The following is an 18,015-nucleotide window of genomic DNA, read 5'->3' as shown; positions in this document are numbered from 1 at the left end:
CTGGTTTCAGCATTGGTTGCCTAGTTAATGAAAGCTAGCCAGAGCAAAAGAAGGAGGGGACCACCGAGGATGAGATGGTTAGATAGCATCACCAACTCAACAGAAAGGAATCTAAGCAAAGTCCAGGAGATAGTGAAGGACAGACAAGCCTGGTGGGCTACAGCCCACGGGGTCAGCCTCCAACTAAACAACAACAAAGTCAGAGGCCAGAGTCGGCTTCAGGGAGCTCTTTCAGCTCCCCCTTTCAGGGTGGTCCGCACTGTCTGGCCCTTACAAGCGGCTGCACACCCTCACTGTTCAGGGTCCCTGAAAAGTGGCCTGGGAGTTGAAGTCACAACTCTGCAGCCCAAATCCCTCTTCCTCTTCATTCTGGAAAGAACTGAAACAATTCAGTGTTCACCCCACTCCCCAGGCCGGCCAGCAAAGGCCAGGCGCATAAAGAGTTCTAGAAAACCAGGGCCCCAGCGCCAGCCCAGGCGGCAAGGCAAACCTGGGCTTTATCGCTCTGGCAGCGCTGGGTGTTTCAGGGAGTTCGACTTCTGGTTGTCATAGATTGAGGCAGGCAAACAAACAGCCCAGGAGGTACCTCCCTTCTCCCTGCGCCCTCCCCTATCTTGCTACCCCCTGGCTTGCTACCAGCCGCCTCCCCTTCCCACCCCGCCCCCCCTTCCCGGGCGCTCCGGGCAGAACCCGCAAGCCCAGCCGCCGCCCTGCCACCGGCTGGCTCCGACCGCGCTCTGCTGGCGATCCCCCAGGCAACTCGGCGTCAGGAGAAGTAGCACCCCGGAGACCCGGCGCCCAGCCCTGCCTCCGCGTCCCCTGGGCCCCAGCCAGGCCCAACAACCAGTCCCTTCTCGGTGCGCCGTGGCCCCTCTGGGCCTCCCGCCCTTGCCAACTGAGCCCCGCTGCGGCAGCCCACCTCCCACGCCACCCGCAGCCCCAGCGGGAAGTTCAGTTCAAGGTGTCCGGAAAATCTCTTGTTTACTGGGCCGCGGCGATCCCAGGTTGGATTCACTTCCCCATTTCTACAGTTCCCTTTCTGCCGATCCCTGACGCCGGAGGGGAAAGGATGGCCACCAGCTGACCGGTCGATTGGGAGTCGGGTGGGGTACGGGAGGGGAGGCGCTCGAACTTTTGGAAAAGTCTCCGGGCGGAGGGAGGGGCAGGACTCCGCGGTCAGGCTGGCGTGTCCCGGAGCGCAGAGGCCGCGGGGGCAGGGTGAAACACTGTACCTCGGGGAACTGAGCCGTGAAGGCTAATGGGGACAGGTCGGGACAGGGAACCGGGACGCGGGGAGGGGAGCGCGCGCTAAGGTGGACCGTGTCCGGGACGATCCCAGGACACCCAGGCGCGGGGCAGTCGGACCCAGGAATACTTCTGCCCGCGGTCCCCAGTGGTTCTGGGCCCGGCCCACCGCGCTTAGAGGCGCGCGGGGTGGAGCTCCTACGTACAGTAGCTGACCCAGGTGCGGGGGAAGGATCGCGCGTGCAAGACTCGGTGTGTGTTGTGTCCACGTATGCAAGCTCGGATAGGGCAGGGGGCGCAGAAGGCGTGACAAAGACATCGACTTTGCGTCTGAGTGTGCCCCTCGCTTTAGTCCGGAGCGGCGAACTGCCCCACGCGGGTCTCGCGGGAGAGCCAGGACGAAGGTGACAAAGGCTAGGTGTCCGCCCCAGAGAAACGCACTAAGGTGGCCCCCGCGCGTTGCTCGTGTGCGCGCGCTGGGACTCGCGGAGACCGACAGCCCTCCGGCGAACTGTGCGGGGCCGTTCCCCAAGCCGCTTTCGGGAGCGAAAGCCTAGTCCTCCAAGGGTGTGCGCGTGAGTGTGCGCGCGCCCGCGTGCGGGGGCGTGGCAGTAAACAGCAACAACCCACCCGCCAGCTGGGCCAGAAACTCTGATCTCCCTCCGCAGCCGGAAAGGGCGTCTAGTCGGAGCTGGGAGGTGAGTCCGGGATGGGCTGGGGGGAGGGCCGACCGGGCTTTGTTACCTTGTGAGCGGACTGCCTGCACCTGGAGCCCCGCGGGCGCCCGATAAGCGCCTGAATGGAGGTGATGTCACGGCGATGCAGGCATCGGCCCACCCTCGCCAGGAGAAAGGAGTCGAGCGCCCGGAGAGGCCAGCGCGACAGCGAGCGCAGGAGCGCAGCCAGCGCCGGGTCCCGCTGAGAGGCAGGCCCTGCGCCCCGATCCCCCGCCAGGGCCCCACCACCCCAGGCCAGGGTTGGGCCTGGCCCCGCGCCCTGCGCCGAGTCCCTCCCAGCCGCGCTCGCGCCCCGCCTGGAGTTGGCCCCAAACGCCGCGCCGGAGCTGGGCCGGCGGCGCGTCCCAGGTAAGGGCTGCTGCCCGCTCGCTCCGCCCTCCCGCCGGCCGCTGGGAAGAGTAGGGTCGGGTCTGGCTGGCGGGGAGTGGGCGAGGGTAGAGGCCCGGGGTTGGGAGAACCAGGGGACGGAGGGCGCCGCTCCGACTCCGCTCGATCGCAGAAACTTTCCAAACCGAGCCGGCTGGGGACTAGGGGGTGCGAGAAGCCCGGCGCCGCGGCTCCAAGTTGGCGGCGAGGGCGAACTCCACCATCGGGGTCTCGCACGACCGTCCCCTCCGCCCTCGCAGGCGCGCTGCGCGGGTCCGCGGTCAACAGTGACCTGCGGGCCGGCGTCCTCTCCGCTCCCCGCGACCGTGGATCGGGAGGGCAGGTTTCTGGGGCTGGAGGGAACGGGAGAGAGGCTGCAGCCTGCTCTTTCTGCTCCGCCATCCCGGGAGCGTGGGTGTAGACCCCGGGCCCGGGGAGGACAGGGAGGGGAGTGCTCGGAATCCTCCTGCGCGAAGTTCGGGATTTCGGTCCGTCGTTAAACTCGCGGCTTTTAGCATCGTGGCTTCTAGAACCTTTCCCTTGGCTCGCCCCTCCCCCACCCAGGGGCTTTCCTGCGCCCTTCCCAGCCCAGGAGGTGGAGTTGCGGCGCTCCTGCCGGGATCCACAGTTTTAAACCCCGCCAAACGCGATCATTTGAAAACTCCACGCTGTCGATCCTAAAACTCTGGGACTGGACTGTGTTGAATTTGGGTTTTGTGCTCGTGGAAGGTCCCTCCCGGAGCCTTTTTGTGTGGCTGGGGGAGGGCATGCTGCTGGGGGTGGGGCGCATTCCGGAGTGGCTTTCTAGAGCGGACCCTTGGGTTGAAGACTCACGTGTTTCTGAACGCTCAGGCAGTTGGGGGTCAGATGCTCACCCTCGGGTGTGAGGGTGTAGGCTGGGGTTCCCGGAAGCCCTCTAACTCCCCCTCTTCACCCCCCCGCAGCAACTTGGGCGCAGAGGTAGCTCCTTACAGGCCTCTTTGACTCCTCCTATTGGTTGGTTTAAACGCCAGAGCACCCAGAGCAGAGGAGCAAGATGGCAAGACCTAAACTGGGGCGGGGAGGCGGTGGGAGGCTGTCAGCGGGTCCACCCGTCTCTCTTCGTGGGCTGCTTAGTGGTGGCAGAGCAGGAGGAAGGAGGCTGCTCAGTGGCCGTCTGCGCAGAGCCTCTACCTGGCCATGGCCCCCTTGAAGGTAACCACTGACTGTGGGTCTGTATCTTCCTCTGCCCCTTTGAGCAGGGGAGACAGACCAGGCCGGCAAGCTCGTGAGAGGCTCCGGTGCCTCTTTTCAGGATGTTTCTCAGGCTTGCGTGTGGCTGGCTGCCTCATCCTTGCCCAGTGAAGCTGGCTGGGCCTCGGAGCCCACCACTCTGCGGAGGGGAAGAGGGAGGAGGGGGTTCTGGAACCGGATTGGGCCGACTCAGACCCGAGATGGGGGCAGAGTGACTGAGCCTGGGGAAAGGCCGATTTCAGAGATGGTTAAAAATATTTGTATAACTGATTCCAGGGAGGTGAAGCAAAAGGGCTCCTTTGTCCCAAAAATAATCTGCAGCGAGATTATGGGCTGCAGCCATGGTCTGGGGGGCACTCAGAGGGTGGAAGGAGGTCCCCTTCCTTGGTCCTAGAGAACCTTCGAGCAGAAGCAGTCACTCTAAAAAGAAGAGGCAGGGCTGGGATGGGGGTGAGCGATTTTCCAATGCCCCCTGTGTTCAGTGAAAGACTAGATGTTGCGGGGGATGCTGAGATAAACACATTTCGCTCACTCTGGTAGACCTTAAAGCCAGGTAAAGGAGACACCGCACACACACATGATTCTAACCATCGAGGCTCAGAAGACAGCCTGGAAATGCAGGCTCTAGCGAGCTGCAGGGTGGAGAGTCTGGACACCGCTGGTTCGGTTTCCTCCAAGTCCTTTCCCCCTCACCACCGTCTTCAAATATGGCATCCCTTGACTGACTGAATCTGCATTCCTGGATGTGGAAGGACCCTGGGCCGAGCTCTTGAAGTCTCACACTGGCCTCCAGGGGTCGCTGTCCTAGGCAGTAGACAAGAACCAGGCCCACCTGGCCCAGTTTTCCCACTTGAGCTGGTGTGTCCCTCTCTCCCCATTCAACCACATGGAGGTTCCTATGTTGGTGGGTCCAACAGGCTTAAAGCATAAGATTGGGACCAACAACAAAGTGAGAAGGAAACTGGGGTGAGGGCTGTGAAGCTGCTCTGGCCCTGGCCCAAGTTCCTTTGAGGTGCTGGATTCTGGTGGGGTACCAGCAGGTATGGCTCTAAGAGTGAGACAGACCGAGAAGGATTTACATAGGAGTCCCAGGACTAAATGGGAGCTGGCTTGGTTTTTGGTAATGAAATGGCCGTTAGGAGATTTGAACTTGTATCATGGGCTTAGTAGCCTTTCCCCCGAATCCAACCAGGCTTTAGATTTTTTTTTTAATCTTTATTTATTTATGTGGCTGTGTCAGGTCTTCGTTGCATGAGGGATCTTCCTTTTCAGTGCACAACTCTCCACTTATGGCTCACGGGCTCAGTAATGGTGATGCCCGAGCACCAGAGTGCAGGCTTAGTTGCTCTGTGGCACATGGGATCTTAGTTCCCTGACCAGGGATCGAACCTGCGCCCTGCACTGCAAGGCGGAGTCTGAACCACTGGCCTACTAGTGAAGTCTCCAGACCTTAGATTTTATTTGGGTAAGAACCTCCATTAGGCCTTACATTTGGCCTCCATCTTTAACCAGGGATGAACATGTCTTCAGCAAATTGATTGCCGATGCTTTTTTGCCAGACTCAGATCTTAAAGCACAGCCCTGGTAATGCCCTCACTGTGCAAAAAAATAGTCTTCGGTGGCCCCTGCTGCCTTTAGACTCGTGCCCCGAACTCCTTCCCTGGAGCGTCTCTAATCTGTCGCCAGCCAGCTGCAACCTCCCTTTACAAACTCCGTTCATACCTACATATTGGTGAAATTGATTAGAAACTGAATAAAGTGCTGTTGAGAGGTCTTCTCCACCCTGGATCCTCCTTTGTGTTCCTGTATCACTTTTCTCTCTCCAGAGGTCGATTATTTTGTGTGGCTCTTTACCTGATTCTTCTTGGGAGATTTTCTTATGGACCTATCTTTTCTCTCTTTTTGGTTTGAAATAACATTATTGGCAGGGATTGTGTTTGTTCATCTTTGTATTTTTCACTGCATCTCAGAGAACTACTGGGCTTAATTGTTGTAAACTGCAACCTGGAGGAGGGAGGTGGGATGAGCAGTTCTCGAAGATGCAAAGATTGCTGGAGGCTAAGTCTGACTGACCATTCTCAGGGTTCAGTACCACAGCTTCACCCCAAGTTATAGCTGCTTGGCTATGAAGCAGAAGCACCCAAGATAGGCTTGAGTGCTTAGAATCCCTTTGCATGTTATCCATAAATTATCTCCTGGAATGGTTCAATACACCTTATCCATTAGCCCGCTCCGATTCCTTTTTTCTCTTCTTAGTCATTGTAAATAAAGTACAGTGTGTGCCTTATTGATTTACGATTACGCAAAGTCCCCTACAAAAGCTTATTTAACTCGTGATGTAGGGAAAACAAGCTTTTGCGTTGAAGTCGAGCGAAACTAGCTGCGTTATGGTACCATTTATTTAGGAAAACAATATAGTAAATTCACATAAAATTGTTAATTTATTAAAAGTTAACGGTCAGGGTTTGGGGAAAAGCAAGCTTTAATTGACAGATGAGGTGGTAGCCAGGAACGCTGAGAGACCTAAAATACTTTCAGGTATTTTAGGATACCTTAAAGGACTTTGTAGGATATCTTAAAGGACTTTGAAAGTTGATGATCTTTTTATTATGTTAGTCTCAATTTGTGAGTTTTATTTTCCCTGACTTAGTAGCAGTGTCCTTCCCCTTATCAATTATGGAGAATCAGTTTTCTTTGCCTGTTAGACATTAATTAGCCAGGAATAGTGGAAACATTAAAGGGTTTTGTTGTTGTTTAGTCAATAAGTCATGTCCGACTCCTCTGCGACCCCGTGGACTGTAGCCCGCCAGGCTCCTCTGTCCATGGGATTCTCCAGGCAAGAATATTGGAGTGGGTTGCCATTCCCTTCTCCAGGGGATCTTCCCGACCTAGGGTTTGAACCCAGGTCTCGTGCATTGCAGGCAGATTCAATACCATCTGAGGAAGGGTTCAGCTCAGTCAGTCTCTCAGTCGTGTCTGACTCTTTGCGACCCCATGAATCGCAGCACGCCAGGCCTCCCTGTCCATCACCAACTCCCGGAGTTCACTCAGACTCAAGTCCATCGAGTCAGTGATGCCATCCAGCCATCTCATCCTCGGTCATCCCCTTCTCCTGCCCCCAATCCCTCCCAGCATCAGAGTCTTTTCCAGTGAGTCAACTCTTCGCATGAGGTGGCCAAAGTACTGGAGCTTCAGCTTTAGCATCATTCCTTCCAAAGAAATCCCAGGGCTGATCTCCTTTATGACGGACTGGTTGGATCTCCTTGCAGTCCAAGGGACTCAAGAGTCTCCTCCAACACCACAATTCAAAAGCATCAATTCTTCGGCGCTCAGCCTTCTTCACAGTCCAAGTCTCACATCCATACATGACCACTGGGAAAACCATAGCCTTGACTAGACGGACCTTAGTTGGCAAAGTAATGTCTCTGCTTTTGAATATGCTATCTAGGATGGTCATAACTTTTCTTCCAAGGAGTAAGCTTCTTTTAATTTCATGGCTGCAGTCACCATCTGCAGTGATTTTGGAGACCCCCAAAACAAAGTCTGACACTGTTTCCACTGTTTCCCCATCTATTTCCCATGAAGTGATGGGACTGGATGCCATGATCTTCATTTTCTGAATGTTGAGCTTTAGGCCAACTTTTTCACTCTCCTCTTTCACTTTCATCAAGAGGCTTTTTAGTTCCTCTTCACTTTCTGCCATAAGGGTGGTGCCATCTGCATATCTGAGGTTATTGGTTTAGTGGTGTACAAAGCCACCCTCCACCTTCAAAGCAGAAGAAAGGTAGGGAGGAGGATCATGCCATTCCCCTCCCAGCCGCTAGTAGTCACTATAGCCCAGGAAAGCTTGTCCAGGTTGCTGTCCTAGAAAGTGCCTGGGTCCAAGATGTAAGAGGAAGAGGCAGGTTTACCAACCATTTACTTGACCACAGTGCAAATAAAAGACTGCCTTCTTGCCTTCTAGCTACAGGGTCTTGATGTCTTCCATTACAGATTAATTCCTTTGGGTTTTGCTTTGCCCTTGCCTCGTTCTTGCTTTTTAAAATGTTAATGCCTCATAGGAGGATTTTTGCGTTAAGTCATTAACTCCCTAGCTGGGAAATTTGTTAAATTTTATCCCTGAGACTCTTAACAACTTGAGCTTCCAAGGAACTTGGATTCCGAAGAGAAGTGTTGAAGAGAAGCATTGGGACTAAGAGTGGGAAAATGAAGGGCAAAAAGGGTCAGTGGTAGGAAGACATCGGGGAAAAGTGTTGATACATACAACTTTTCGGTCATCTCTTTACTGTCTGGTAGCAGTTTGTACCTGTTCCTGGTGCTTGTTAAATACTGAGTGGATGAATGCATGGCTGATTCTCTGTGGCCTTGGGCATCACAGGGACAGAGAGGAGGGCCAAGCGGCTGGCCATCTGAACTGTGGGAGTCCCGGGGCAGAGAGGAGCTGAGTGCTTGGTGAACTTGCTCGTAAACCTTACCCCCATCCTAGCTGCAAGAGCTCAGGGAATATTTGGGTCCAGGTTACAATTGGTGGAGGGAGGTGAAAATTTAGCACAGTTTCCTCGTCTTCCATGCCTGGGAAGAGGAATGACAACTGGGCTTCCTCTCGTTTGTCTGTCTGGTTAGTTGAGAAGAGTCCCAGGAGTTCTGTGTTAAGAAGGGTTCTGGCGGTCCAGTGGCTAAGATTCTGTGCTCCCAATGCAGGGAACCCAGGCTTGATCCCTGGTCCCGGAACTAGATCTCACATGCTGCAATTAAGAGCTCACGTGCCACAAAAAAGATCCAAGACCCCCACGTGCCCCAACTGGTGCAGTCAAATGAATACATACATAAATAAATAAGAATAAAATAAAGAAGGATTCTGGGAACTTGCCTGGTGGTCCAGTAGTTAAGACTCCACACTTCCACTGCAGGGGGCATGAGTTTGATCCTTAGCCAGGGAGCAAAGATCTCACATGGCACTCGGCGCTGCCATAAAAAAGAGAGGGAAAAAGGATTCAGCAGCTCAGAGGGCTAGACCCTAGATCAATGCACCCTGGTCCAGCACCCTGTGTGTCGGGGTCTGGCCTGAGGGACTGATTTTGCCTTTTCTCCCCTCCGTCTCTAGGGACCCAGCTGGAGCCTGGCCTGGCATCCAGGATGGCCATCCACAGAGCGGTGCTGACGTGTCTGGGACTGCCTCTCTTCCTGCTCCCAGGGGCCCGGGCCCAGGAGCAGGCCCCGCCCGGCTGCAGCCCTGACCTCAACCCCCTCTATTACAACCTGTGTGACCGCTCTGAGGCTTGGGGCATCATCTTGGAAGCCGTGGCGGGGGCAGGCGTCGTCACCACCTTCGTCCTCACCATCATCCTGGTGGCCAGCCTCCCCTTCGTGCAGGACACCAAGAAGCGGAGCCTGCTAGGGACCCAGGTGTTCTTCCTGCTGGGGACCCTGGGCCTCTTCTGCCTCGTCTTCGCCTGCGTGGTGAAGCCTGACTTCTCCACCTGTGCCTCCCGGCGCTTCCTCTTCGGGGTCCTGTTTGCCATCTGCTTCTCCTGCCTGGTGGCCCACGTCTTGGCCCTCCACTTCCTGGTTCGGAAGAACCACGGGCCCCGGGGCTGGGTGATCTTCCTCGTGGCCCTGCTGCTGAGCCTCGTGGAGGTGATCATCAACACGGAGTGGCTCATCATCACGCTGGTGCGGGGAGCTGGCGCCGAGGGCGACGCTCCAGGCAACGGCAGCGCGGGCTGGGTGGCCGTCTCCCCCTGCGCCATCGCCAACGCGGACTTTGTCATGGCGCTTATCTACGTGATGCTGCTGCTGCTTTGCGCCTTCACGGGGGCCTGGTCGGCCCTGTGCGGCCGCTTCAAGCGCTGGCGGAAGCACGGGGTCTTCGTGCTGCTCACCACGACCGCCTCCATCGCCGTCTGGGTGGTGTGGACCGTCATGTACACTTACGGCAACCGGCAACACAACAGCCCCACGTGGGACGACCCCACGCTGGCCATCGCCCTCGCCACCAACGCCTGGGCCTTCGTCCTCTTCTACGTCATCCCGGAGGTCTCCCAGGTGACCAGGTCTAGCCCGGAGCAGAGCTACCAGGGGGATCTGTACCCCACCCGGGGCGTGGGCTACGAGACCATTCTGAAAGAGCAAAAGGGCCAGAGCATGTTTGTGGAAAACAAGGCGTTTTCCATGGACGAGCCAGCCTCAGGTGGGTCACGGGACGCCCTCCTCGGGTCCCCTCTTGGTGGTGGCTTAGTTGCTTAGTTGGCATATTTGACTCTTGTGACCTTATGGACTGTAGCCCGCCAGGCTCCTCTGTCTGTGGGATTTCCCAGGCAAGAATATGGGAGTGGGTTGCCATTTCCTTCTCCGGGAAGGTCCCCTTTATTTAAAAAAAAATTTTTTTTGAGACTTTTTTTTTTTTGTATTGGGGGATATTCGATTAAGTGTTGTGATATTAATGGTTTCAGGCGAACTGCAGAGGGACTCAACCATGCCTATACATGAATCTAATTTTTAAAAAATCATTTTAATTATTAATATTTGGCTATGCCATGTGGCTTGTGGGATCTTAGTTCCCCAACCGGGGATTGAACCCAGCCCATGGTAGTGAAAGCACCAAGTCCTAACCACTGGACTGCCGAGGAATCCCTGCCAGCTCTTCTTTTATTCCAGGTGACTTATTGCAGGACCGGGGACTAGTCTCCTGAGCAAAATGGGAGGTGCCTGAGAATATCCAGAGTTCTCTGCCATCAAGTTCCTAAACTCCATTTTTAAAAAGATTTTTTTCTCTATACTCATGCAATTCATTAGTGTATTTTCATTGTAAAATCTGACACATTAGGGATAAAATTACCCTCCACTGTCTCCCTAATTCTACCCTGTTCCTTCCTCTTCTGTCCACAGAACTGATCCCTGTTGACTGATATTTTCCCACTAGGTACCTTAGTTTCCTCATCTGTAAAATGGGGAATATAGTGCCTCCTATTTCATAGGATTCTTTTGAGGATTCCGTTAATGCATCTTTGTTTTTTGTTTTTTTTTGAGCCATGCTTTGTGGCATGGGAGATCTTAGTTCCCCAACCAGGCATCGAACCCATGCCCCGTGCAGTGAAAACACAAAGTTCTAACCACTGGAACTCCAGGAAATTCCCCAATGACTGCGTTTCTGTCATTATTATCCCTCCAGAGCTTCTTCTATTATATACATATCCATAGTCTTAACTTCCTTTAAAAGCTTTTTCAGTTAAAAATTTTCCCTTTTTCATGAAAGTGTGTGTGCCGCATGCTAACCTACGCAGCACCCACTATTCAATATCCAGCTTGTCCCCAACCTCCTGCCCTGGCTCTTTGTTACTGGGATGAGGTTCTCCTCCGGAACCAGCACTTGGGGTGCCAGGCAGGAACAAAACCTCGGGCTTTGGAGTTAAGGGCGCCCCAGAGGTGGAAGTGGCAGGAAGTTGGGGAGAGAAGCCCCCGCAGCCTGCGGACAGGTCCCCCTCGGGAGCAGCCTGGGAGGCAGGAGCCGGTGGCCATTCTCCTAGAGACGCGTCCGGACACGCTCCGGGCTCCCTAAGGAAGGAGCCTTCTGTCGTTCCTCATCAGGACCACTAGTGTTTACAGAGCACGAACCGAGCGCCAGGGCCTGAGCCTTTCCGGACTTGCTCTATAGCCTACATCTCGTGTGCTTTCTTAGCCGGCTGGCTGCAGCCCCTTCATCCGCCCTGACCCGGAAAGCCTGGACTCTGACCCCGGCCTGTGCTGATTGAGGCTTTTGGGGGCTTAAGACTTGACCTGCCTGACTGTGGAGCAACGACTGGCTCTGGGGCTTCTGCCAGGGGTCAGAGGCCGGGGAGGATGCAGAGTCAGAGCTTGCGGCCTTTTCTCTGTAAGCTGAGGTCCCTGTGATCCCAGCTTTGGGGAAAGGCTCAATCCTCACCCTGCCAAGCGCTGATCTTTGACCTGGCCCCGGGGATGGCCCTGGCACACGCACAGCCTGGGGCCACTCGGGGAGCAGGGCAGGGGGCGGTGGATGAGGCTCATGGATGAGTGTTGCGAGGAGCCGTGGCCGCCCCCACCTTGGCTTCCATCCGCTGCCTGTTTGTCAGGCCCAGGCGTTCTCAGCCTTTGTCCTCAAGACAAACACTTCTGGGGCTGTGAGAGGTTTTTTTCCTTTTATTTTTATTTTTTTTCTAAATGGAAAAATCAATTGAGTGAGCCCTGCACTTAGGAGGCCCTATAGAATTGTGGTCCCTCCGAGCCTTGGGGCCATCCGCCGGCCGGAGACCGGCATCCGCTGCCCCCGCCCCCAGGGCTTAGCCCGCCCCCCGGACCCCAGGAACGGTCAGCAGTTTTCCGTGGCCCCAGCGCCCAGCAGGGCAGGACAGGTCAGGAAATCGACAGCCCCGAAGACACAGGGGAGTGTTTCTGAAGCTGAAAATAGTTCTGGAAACTTGCCAAGGGACCACAGGGTTAGGCCACTGATGTGCCTTCAGTCCCCTGGGGGGCTTGAGGGGAGCAGGCAGGGATTCTGGGTCCTGGGCGGTCAGCACCCAGCTCTGCCCCATGGAGACTTTCAGGCGGTGGGCTCCCTGCTGTATTTACCCCGGCACCTGGCAGCTGGCCCGCAGCGGGAGAGGCCAGAGCTGGAGGCTGGCCACCTTGGAAGGCTGCCGAAGGTCCGTGTGCCTGTCTTGGCCTCTGGCCCCAGAGGGCGGACAGGGATGTGAAGGTTGCTGATGGAGCGTTTTTTGGTAGGAAGGGGTCTTGTGCTGCAGGAAAACCCGAGGGGAAGGTAAACATCATGCTCTCTGTGCCTCCAAACAAAGAGATGCTGGGCTCCAGTGGGGGGGCCCCACACCTACAGCCTCGCGCCCAGGGCTGGCCCAGTCCCCGCCACCGGTCCGTCTCCCTGCTCCCTGGGGAGCCTCCCTTGAGAGTGGGAAAGGGAGCTGAGAGACCAGCCCTGGAGCAGCACCTATGTCTCCTTGCAGCTAAGAGACCGGTGTCACCATACAGCGGGTACAACGGACAGCTGCTGACCAGTATGTACCAGCCCACTGAGATGACCCTGATGCACAAAGCCCCGGTGAGTGGAGTCCCCGGGTCCCTGTGACCCTGCTGGAGCCAGGGGGCCAGTGCCGGCAGGGTGGGTGGAGGCAGCAGGGAGAAGGCTGGCTCTGCGTCCGATGGGTCAGCCTTGGGGAACCCAGGGCCTCCAATGCCATTTTCCTGGGAGTGACAATCCCTGCGGCGGGGCCTCCCTGCCCCGTGTCATCAGGGTATCACACAACCCCTTGAGGCTAGATGCTCAGAATGGTCTCTCTCTACACTGATGGGAGCCGCTAGCTGTCCCCCATGCAGGGACAAGGGGGCCTCAGCCAGGTATGTGCATTCCTGGTTGACAGAGGTGCACAGGGCAGGTCTGGGTAGATCCTGACTCCGCAACCACAGCTGTCCCAGGAGGGCCCCCAGCTCCCCTCCCCCCGCCAGCAGGCAGCCACTCTCAGCTTCACACCTCCCCTGGGTTCTGGAAACCAGATGCTCCCTTAGCCAAGGGAGGGGGGTGGGAACAGGAAGCCGGAGGGTTAGAGTCTTACTCCATTGGTGTTCCTCCTCCCCGGCTGGCTGGCAGTCACTCTGCAGAGAGGTCAGTGACCCCCCTTGGCAGGAGGCTGGGAACAGGAAGCAGGGAGGTCAGTGGGGTGGCGTTCTCATCCTCTCCCCGCCTGGAGCCCTGGGGGCTGGGTGAAGCCAGGGCACCCCACACTTCCAGTCCTGGGCTCTCTCCGGGCCTGAACCTGTGTCCTGCGAGAGCAGACCGTGGCCAGGAACTGGGAGGGCAGAGGAATCTCGGAAGGGTGGGAGCAGGGTTTGCCAGCCCCCAGACGCCCAGGGTCCCCTGCCTGCCCCCCCCCTCTACCCATGTGCATTGAGCCCCACTCCTTCAGGAAGACTTTGGATGAACAGATATTTTATCTCATAGTGGCTCTAAAACCATGGTCCCTTGACCCCCACCACTCCCATCACCTGTGTGTGTGCTCAGCTGGGTCCCACTCTTTGCAACCCAGTCAACTGGAACCCACCAGGCTCCTACATCACCTGGAACTTACTAAAAATACAAGGGCCGGTGGTGTGATGGAGCCGATGATTAGCATCGCTTCAGTGACGTCACCTTGATTACGTGGAGTTACCCAAGTCACAGTAGGAGTGACCGTGGAAATCTGCTGCCGTCACAGATCAGGGTCATTGAACAGTGACCAGCTCGCCTCGGGGTGGGGCCCCCTAGGTGTGCTTGTGGCTCAGCAGTTCAGGTGATTGTGATGCACAGCCAGGCTTGAGAACCGAGGGTCTCGATGTTCTAGGAGCTACAAGGGGCGGGGGAGGGCAGATAGTAAAGGGGTGGGAGGACCTCCCCCCTCAGGACCCTCCCCCACCCCCATCCCCCGGCCTCCAGGTTTGAGTATGTGGAAGAGCTGCCGCCCCCGAGCTACAGGGCTTTGGTGGCGGCTCTCTGCCTGGAGATGAGGCTGGTGGGGCTCACGTTCCTTGCAGGGTGGGCCCTGGGAACAACGCCTCAGCCTCGCCCACCCAGGAACAGAATCAGTGCTGCTCTGACCAGGATCCAGGCCACGAATTTGGATTTTTAAGTCTCCAAAACTTAAAACTCGCCAGCCCCAAACCACCAGGGTTTTAAGTCTCTAAATTAGACTGCTAAACATGTGATATCTAGGGCCGGACAGAAGAGTGTCCTGGGCCCTGCACACCAGCTGCGATGCTGTGGGGGATGTGGCCTCATTGGTGGGGCTCAGGAAAGACCCCCAGAGGAAGCAGAGTGGGTTGGGTCATAGGAGCTCAGCCTGGCTCACCCTCCTTTGGGCCCCACGGTATAGGGAGTGGGATGGGGCTTGAGAGGAGGAACCTCCCCCTGCGCGAAGCCCCCGGACCATTGGAGGCAACTGGAGCCTCGTTTCGCTGCCCAGCCCTCTTCAGGGTGAGATAAGGGGCTGGAGGTCAGAGGGCAGCCCCTTCGGCTCCAGACTTAGAGTCACCATCCCAGGCCCAGCTCAGGGTGGGGACGGGTGGTGATGGGGAGGGGCGGGGAAGCTGGCAGGCACGGCCCGCAGGAAGCCGACTGTTTGCACATCCGCCCCGGCGGAACCGGCTGTGAGACCGCCTGTTCTTCCTTCCAGTCCGATGGAGCTGGAGCGTACGATGTCATCCTCCCGCGGGCCACCGCCAACAGCCAGGTGACTGGCAGTGCCAACTCCACCCTGCGGGCTGAGGACATCTACACGGCCCACAGCCGCCAGGAGGCCACGCTGCCCAAGGAAGGCAAGAGCTCTCAGGTGTTTAGAAACCCCTATGTGTGGGACTGAGCCAGCCCCTGGAAGAGGCGGGCAGATTGGAGGACCTGGCCCCTGGAGAGGGTCTTCTCCCCGCCGGGAGCCCGCGCTCTCCCCAGCCCCCTCCCTCCTCGCTGGCCCAGGGCAGGGGCCTGGGTCTCACCCGGGAGACCCTCCTGTCTGCCAGTGTTCAGATGGGTGTCCCGGTGCCCCTGCCTGCTCCTCAGTGTTTGTGGAGTCCAGGAGCCAGCTCTAGCTTCCTGCCAGGGTCACCTCCGGTGGCCACGCTCCAGCCAAATAGTGTTGTTCTTCTTGGGGTGGCGGCCAGCCAGCACCTACGTTCTCTGGAGTCTTCAGAGAGATTCCTGCAACCTCGGGAGACGTCGCAGGCGCTTCTGTCCTGGGCCTTGTTCCTCTGTGAGGAGCACGGATGCCTAATAAACATGTTTCTGCTTTATTAACCCTTCCTCTGGGAATGTCATGTCTGATCTGGGCTCTCTGTCTTGGATGATCCGCCCCTCTGGCCTGGCCTGTGGGTGTCTCCTCTTTCTCCTCCCTCTGAGTCCAGGTCCCAGGAAAGCCACTGCTGAGCTCTCCTTCCATGCGGCGAAGGAGCCGACGCTTCCCTCCAGGGAATGGGTCTTCAGCTGAGCCTGGGTCCGTGTCCTGTGTGATCAGGATGGCTCTTGGGGCCCGGCTCCCATCTCGGGTCTCATCTGGCATCTGGGCTTGTCTGACCAGGCCACTTTCCTTGGGGACCCCGTCTACTGGATGGAGGGCAGGGAAGGCCAGCCTAGCAGCAGGCGGTTCTGTGCAGTGTATGTGTAGGGGAAGGCTTCAGCCCCTCTTTGTGGAAACAGTGATGAAGATCTGTCGGGATACAGTGGAGGACCACTGCTCCATCTCAGATCATTCAGTGTGTGTGTGCTGGGGCGTGACTCAGAGAGGGCTAGCCCTTGTTTACGAAGGTGGAGGGGGCTGGCCAGGTTCTGGTTGGTTTCACTCCTGGGCGGGAATTTAAATCCCCGTTTGCTCAGTCCTTTATAGTAAAGCCTGTCCACAGCAGTGCATTTTAATCCTTGGAGCTGACCCTGGGAGATGGGTAGGATGATACTTTCTCTTTTCCAGAATCAAATCCCAGAGCCAGACCATTTTAGGATTAGACGGGGTCTTGGGCCTGAGTGATCAATGTAGCTCCCTGCCCCTCCCCCTGACAGGTAAGGGACTGGCCCAGAGAGACCACAGGGCCTCTGGAAGTGGCCCTGCTTTCAGCTCTCAAGACTTTTAGCGGGTCCCAGTGGCCTGTGCTCAGACAAGCAACCTTGCTCTGACTTTTGGACACCAGTTCAAGGCTTTGCGAGGGGTCTGCTAAGTGAGCCCCTCCTGGGCTTGGGGATATTTCTCCCCAGCTCCCCAGAAGCTACTTTCTGACACAAACTATAGGAGAGAAAACGTTTCTGTTGGAAGGGGGAGAAAGGTTTCCAGAAGAAAAAATAAAGCGGACTTCTCCTTCGATGTCAGATTACACCATCCCCCCGGGGATGCGCTTTTGTGGTTCTTGTTCTTTCTTCAGTTGTTCAAATACATGTTCTTTCTGGTCACTTTAGGCTCAGTCCCCGCAAAATAACACGAGATGGTAGACGCCCTCTTCCATGGACCACACGGCGTTCAGATGTCCTCTTTCCCGTATGTCCAGGCTGGGCAGGGCCTTTCTCATTGGTGCTGGGAGGGCCCTGAGGTCACCCATCTGGAGCGGTGGAGTCGGGGGCCGTGTGAAACTCTGAGGATGTGGCTGGGGCTCAGGGCACCCTCGCCCCGATTCCTACCCAGCCCAGCCTCTCCTGGTCCCGGAGGGACTTGAGACTGCAGGAGCGGTCTGCAGACAGCCAGCCTGCCTCTGGACACCCTCCCCCCACACAGCTCCTGCATCCCCCTCTTCGGCTCTCCAGATGACCATCCTGCAGGGCCACCCTTCAGTGTCTGTCCCGCTCTGCTCCAAGGTGAAGCCAAGCTATGGCGAAGCTGCCCATAGTCCTTCTCACCAGGACCTCCTGCCACCACCTGGCCCGTGGAAGGCCACTGAGCTGGGCACAGCTCCCTCGAGGCCTGGACAGACTGTGCCTCTCTGAATGGCCTCCGAGCCCCTCAGCATCACCACCCCACACCTTCGGTGAACTGGGTCCCGTCAAGACACAAGGTGGGAGTGGGGCTGCATTCTCAGGGATGAATGGAGAGTCCTGGGCCTCTCCCAGGACAGACTTGTGGGACTTGGGACAGTCCCTTAGATAAGCGACATCCACGACCGAAGATTGTGCCACTTCCTGATGAGCAGATGGCGGGTGTCTACCTCACCTTGGGCACCCGGAAGGGCTGGTGCTGCCATCCTCACCCACGACTTGCTCCATCAGGGCCTGACAGCCACCAAGGGGAGCGGGGGCATCCTTGGGACCTGAACGAGGCTGGCACCAACAAGGATGTGCACACAGCTTCAGACTCGGGGGAAGGAGATCTCTGTCGTGTCATCTCTGTGGTTTCCTCCTGCCCTTGGGTACCACCGCTGGCTCATCCAAGGAGCCCACGCCAGGTGTACCTGTGGAGCTCACCTCTGTGTGCGGAGATGGAGCGAGCCCAAGGCAGGTGCTGACTCCGAGGGCAATCCCACAGCCCCCTGGTGGCACCCTCCTAACCCTAGCATCTCTGCTTTTGTCACTGGGGTATTTCTAGAAGGCTAAGTTGGTTGAACAGACCCTGCAGAGAGTAGGTCTGTACCCCAAGTGTGACAACCCCCTCACCATTCACTGATCCTTGCACTGGGCTGCCCGGTTCCAGGAAGGGAGTATAACTTACTCTGATGAAAAGGAAGAGGGGAGCTCTGTGCACCTGATTCCTCGCGATCTAGGTTAGTGGCCCCAAAACCTCATCGTGAATAAAGGCTCTGTCTTGCATTTTGAGCTGATAGTCTCATGTGTGAGTTCTGGCAGCGCCAAGCAGCCACGGGGAGCCGCCGGCAGTGAATGTGGGTTTGTTCAGAGTCTGAGTCCCCTGGGGGCTTGTGGTGGGTGAGGCTCGAGCAGGGATAGGCTCCTGACCGATGCAGACCTTCCCGG

At 56.9% G+C, this 18,015-nt stretch overlaps 1 protein-coding gene across 8 annotated transcripts; it reads left to right on the top strand.

Annotated features, from left to right (window-relative positions):
• The first annotated feature begins 685 nt into the window (after positions 1 to 685).
• On the top strand, positions 686 to 17,859 carry GPRC5C (G protein-coupled receptor class C group 5 member C). Of its 8 annotated transcripts, none has more exons than XM_042256435.2 (5): positions 686 to 1,004; positions 8,686 to 9,771; positions 12,557 to 12,651; positions 14,756 to 14,897; positions 16,516 to 17,859. In XM_042256435.2, the coding sequence occupies exons 2-5, from the start codon at positions 8,718 to 8,720 to the stop codon at positions 16,533 to 16,535; spliced, it is 1,311 nt and encodes a 436-aa protein (XP_042112369.1). In that variant the 5' UTR covers positions 686 to 1,004; positions 8,686 to 8,717; the 3' UTR covers positions 16,536 to 17,859. The 8 variants fall into 8 exon arrangements, with proteins under 8 accessions (XP_042112369.1, XP_014954458.2, XP_042112367.1 ...); XM_015098972.4 differs by having other exon boundaries at positions 14,756 to 14,911; XM_042256434.2 differs by lacking the exon at positions 686 to 1,004 and adding an exon at positions 1,890 to 1,943.
• The last annotated feature ends 156 nt before the right edge of the window (positions 17,860 to 18,015 follow it).

The sequence above is a fragment of the Ovis aries genome, chromosome 11 (genome assembly GCF_016772045.2).
Source record: "Ovis aries strain OAR_USU_Benz2616 breed Rambouillet chromosome 11, ARS-UI_Ramb_v3.0, whole genome shotgun sequence".
Taxonomy (NCBI): domain Eukaryota; kingdom Metazoa; phylum Chordata; class Mammalia; order Artiodactyla; family Bovidae; genus Ovis; species Ovis aries.
Note: the sequence above shows the minus strand (reverse complement) of the source record. Positions and strands in the feature narration are given on the sequence as shown.